The sequence below is a fragment of the Silurus meridionalis genome, chromosome 8 (assembly GCF_014805685.1).
Source record: "Silurus meridionalis isolate SWU-2019-XX chromosome 8, ASM1480568v1, whole genome shotgun sequence".
Lineage (NCBI taxonomy): Eukaryota > Metazoa > Chordata > Actinopteri > Siluriformes > Siluridae > Silurus > Silurus meridionalis.
The window spans coordinates 2,205,001-2,210,000 of NC_060891.1; the positions used below are offsets into that span (position 1 = coordinate 2,205,001).

Below are 5,000 nucleotides of genomic sequence, written 5' to 3' on the forward strand. Positions count from 1 at the left end.
TGAACACACACTCCTAAATCTATTAGTCTTAACATAGAGCATGTGTAGACTTTTTTTTGCAGATACAGTCTACAATATCCCCCCCACACACACCCACGCCCACACACACACCTTAGCCTTCTTTAGTTGAAATATAGATTATAAAAAGGCCCTGAAAGCAAACTACCACTGTGTATATGAGAAGCTGAATCTTCTCGAATATATGCACTCCCCTCCTTCTCATCCTTCATTTTTTCTTCTTTCATCTGATTCCTACCAACTTCATTATGCACAAAAAGAAATACTCTTATAATCTGGATAAAAAATAATGATCATGGTTGTTTTCTTTATCTTAAATATCCTTCTTGACATACTCCTCCTTAACACACACATGATATCGTGTGGAATTGCTGCATTATCTGTATATACAGTTTTTGTGCACAGGATTATGAATAGAACAGAATACAAGCCTTCAACAATTCTCGTGCAGCTAATAAATAATTTTGAATCACTAATCCGGTGTGTGTGTGTGTGTGTGTGTGTGTGTGTGTGTATATATATATATATATATATATATATATATATATATATATATATATATATATATATATATATATGTGTTGGGGGGAGGTGGGGGTGCATGCATGTCTGCAACTGAATTACACATCAATACTAAAAAAATGCGTCTTGCATTTATAAGTAGATCTTTATGACTTTTTTGTACCACAGACAATAAAAATAAGGATGGACTACTTCATTAATAAAAAAATAAAAAAATTAAAATCCCCTAAAAAAGTGACGCAAATAAATACTACGTTTATTCCACAAATCTGATGCGAAACGGAGGAGTGTTTTATTCCACGGGCCTTAACATAACAAAGAAGGCAAAAAAAAAAAAAACAACAACAAGAAGACAAATCATCCATTTCTCCTTTTGTCCCTCTCCTAGTTTTTTTTACACTAAAAAATCGCTTGATTAACTTTTTTTTTTTTTTTGTGAAGGTGTGATGAAATTTTTGGTGCGTAAAATCGATTCCGTAAATTATTAGCCAACTATTATATAACTATTTTATGAATAATATTTCACGGATACTCCAAGACGTCCATAATTTAAAAGGATAAAAATGTAATCATCAATCCTCAAGCTGCTTTTCAGCTCTATTCCTTATCACAAAAATAAGTCGCGCCGGTAATTGTTATTATTTCTTTTTAAAGAAGAACAAAAAGAAAGAAGAAAGAAGACATTTTCATGTAATTAACACGCCTTAATTGTTTATCGTGTCACACTTTTTCTTCTTTCTTTGGGTTAATGTTAAATGCAATTTGATGTATTCATTAAGCACGAAATATTTTTTTTTAATAATTAAATTAATAGAATAAATAGGTAAATAATTAAATAAATGAAATATGAAAAGTAGATAAGTGAGGAAAAGTGCGAAAAAAAAGTGTCGAGTGTGTGTGTGTGTGTGCGTGCGTGCGAGAGAGAGAGATAGAGAGTGTGTGTGTGTGTGTGTAGGTGTGTGTGTCCACTCCTGATTCTGCTGTCTCTGCTCCCCTAGCTGTGTGTAAAGCCGCCACTAGTCGCCCCCAGTGCTCTTGCTCTCTCCAGTTTGTCTTTCCTTTCTTTTTTTCTTCTCTCCCTCCACCCCTTCACCACCACCACCACCACCACCACTGTATGCTGGACTTAAACGTCACGTCCGCACATGAACTTGAATTTTCATCCCATCGCAAGGAGCCACAGACACACAGAGCGGAGAGACAGAAAGAAGAGGAGAAAGAGAGAGGAGAGAGAGAGAGAGAGAGAGAGAGAGAGAAGGGACAGTCAGAGGGAAAGAGAGCGAGAGAGAGAGAGGTAGAGTGAGAGAGCTCCCGGACAAGCAGGACGCAAGAGAAAGAAAGACGCGCGGGGCGAAAAGAAAAGCGCGAGAGAGAGAAAAGAAAGCTGAGAGCTCGCAGGTGTCCTGGTGCAATCTTTTTTTCCTTTCTTAACCCTTAGAAGAAAAGATAAATAACAAGATAAAAAAGAAGAAGAGAAGGAGAAGGTGGAGGTGAAGCCTGATGTGGCCGGAGCGCACAGAGGAGCAGAGCGCAGGGAGCCGGAGGAGCGCGCAGTCGGAAACACCGCGCCAGGACTGAGCTCGCGCTCCGCCGCGGACTCGGACAGGCACACACACACACACACATACACTGATACACACACACTCACACATACCACTGGGATCATCACATGATTAGATTAACGCGTTATTCTTTCGAAGCAAACTCGAACAGCACGTGCATGGTGTATGCAGAACTATGACCATGACCCGGAGCAGCTGAGCTTCTTTTTTTTCCCCTTTTTCTTCTTATTCTTCTTCTCCTTCTTCCACGAGATTCTTCGTTCTTAAAAAAAGAAATAATAATTATAATAAATATTCCAGAAAATAATTATTTCAAAAGGATACCGGAAAAAAACGCACCGCGCTCTTCTTTATTTCTTCTTTTGCTTCTTCAACTCGAACATCTTGATCATCATCTGCTTCTTCATCCTCACCTGAGCGCCGAGCGCGTGCGCGCACGTCTATCCAACTCCACGAAAAGTTGTTCCGACCAAAACAGAGAAGAAGAATTCAAGAAGAAAAGGAGAGGGTGGACAAAAAGACAAAAGGGACACGGAGAATCTGAGGACGCCGGGAATGCCACTGTAGCTGCCTCTGTAGCTGCCAGTGTAGATGCCAGTGTAGATGCCAGGCAGGGCGATGTCCCGTCGCAAGCAGGGAAACCCTCAGCATCTATCACAGAGGGAGATTATAAACAGTAAGTCAAATGATTTCCATTCTACTTTCTTTCTTTCTCTCTCTTTTTTTTTGCCTTTTTTTTGTTGTTGTTGTTGCGTAAAACAGCAAAAGTTTCCAAGCGCATCAAAGTGCCCCCCCCCATCTCTGTTCCACTTTCCAATATGTTTAATTCCGATTATTTTTTTTTCATAACGCAAATGCCACAAAGCAATAACATTTTCATCTGTTTTATTGTTTATTTTTCCTCCCAAATACAAACTTTTCATACTAAACATAATGCACATGGAGAAACTAACTAAACTACATTTCTACAAGACCTAAAGTCGATCATCAATAATCAATAATCTAGAAATATTCCAAACAAAACCATGCAGTTATGCAGTGCATTATATCAATGACTTGTGTGGAAATATAAATCTCCTGTCTACACACTGAACATGATGAACATCTACTTAGTGGTTTGTTCAAATAAAGCACAGGTTTGGGGAAAAGTCTCAGCAAAGGCATTAAAAAACAACAAAGAGAGTAAAGAAGAAAGAGAGAAAGAAAAAGAGATAGTTGCATGCGGAGAAATTATATTAAAAAAAGGGAAAATTAGGAAAGAAGAGAAAACAGAAAGGAGATCTTGATAAATAGTAGTTTATTAGAACTTCATGTGATTTAAATGTAATGTTTTATATATATATATATTGTATTTTATTTATAAAGCTTGGAGAGCTTAGATAGATAACTGCCCAAAAACTCCTTATATACTATACACATCTAGAAAATCTATTAAATAAAATAATTTTAATAACATGAATTAGTTACCCCTTTTTCCTTTTTTTTTTTAAATTGTTGGCACTTTAAGTGCATATTAAGATGTTTATATCTGATAAATCTATAATGTAATAAAATATTTAAAAATATTTTATAAAAGAGTTTTTAAAAATGAAGGCCACGAGATTTAAAAAAACAACAACCAGGATCACAAAACTAAACTATAAATCATGTTGATGTGCATGTTGATTTGTTTAATGTTTTATCTTAGGCATGATCTGATATTGAGATTATTATTATTATTATTATCAATATTTATCTTTTAATCTTCCACCTTTCACAGAAGCAATGCTTGTAAATTTCCTCGTGCAGCTACTGGTGCATTTGTGCATCATGCATTTGGTACGATTTCGATTCTTTTTAATTATTATGATTCAGATTCTAAACAGATCAAATATACAGCGGCGTGCAGTGTGTGTGCAGTGTATCAGTGTATCAGATCAATGTGGGGGTTTTTTTTGCAACATGAAATTACGCCAAAAAAAAAAAATCAATTTCAAGGCTCTTCATTTCCTCTCTTTTTTTTCGTTGAAATGTCAGTTTTTATTCGCACGGAACGATCCGCTGACATTTTCAGAACGTCACAAAGTGCTCCACGAGCTCGTCTTCAGCGACTCAGGCGACCTGAAAACCCCATGCCGAGACTTGAAAGATGTCAGGCAGACTCAGGGAACGATCTCGTCAATGATTTAGGGACGACACAATCCAGATGTAGCCAGATGTTATAGATTTATCACACTTTCTTTTGGTCTATGGGATGTGTATAACGTGTGTAGGTGCAGCAAGCAGGACCACCGAGGGCTTTCTTTTTTTTAGCAGAAATATTTTATGATTGAAAAAAGTTTGTAGCATGACACACAAGCCATAAGTGTGATGTAAGAGTGTGTGTATTTAAATATTGTGTGTTTTTTAGCAGTCGTTTATATATATATATATATATATTATATAGTAAGCTGTACAGAAGGTAAAAACAGACTCCTAAAAATGTGTGTGTGTGTGTGTGTGTGTGTGTGTGTGTGTGTGTTTTGGTGCTACAGTAAGGTGTTCCGGCTGTTATTGCATTATACAGTGTACAAGTGCCGCTCTAAGTGGTGCACACACACACACACACACACACACACACACACACACACGTCAGTACTCACCAAACCAAACCAGACTGAGAGGGGGGTTGGGTGAGCCGAACTCACATACTTATACACTCCACATTCTTCACAGAATCTTTAGTACCTTTAGTACCTTTAGTGCACAAATATGGAGTGAGCAAAACAGGGTTATTGAAATCATGTCGTTACACTGGCCAGGTGTTGGCAAATACTCATCAAAGTTTAGCTCTTCCTGAGAGTTCACTCTGCTGTGTGTGTGTGTGTGTGTGTGTGTGTGTGTGTGTGTGTGTGTGTGTGTGTGTGTGTGTGTGTGTCA

The 5,000-nt window shown here is 37.4% G+C and overlaps 1 protein-coding gene across 2 annotated transcripts in view; it reads left to right on the top strand.

The window, feature by feature from the left end:
* The first annotated feature begins 2,361 nt into the window (after positions 1 to 2,361).
* Positions 2,362 to 5,000, top strand: part of bcl11ba (BAF chromatin remodeling complex subunit BCL11B a) — a 51,698-nt gene continuing 49,059 nt past the window's right edge. For both annotated transcript variants that reach the window (XM_046856475.1, XM_046856476.1), the window contains exon 1: positions 2,362 to 2,778. In XM_046856475.1, the coding sequence (XP_046712431.1) occupies positions 2,706 to 2,778 (73 nt within the window). In that variant the 5' untranslated portion in view covers positions 2,362 to 2,705. The remainder of the gene's footprint in view (positions 2,779 to 5,000) is intronic.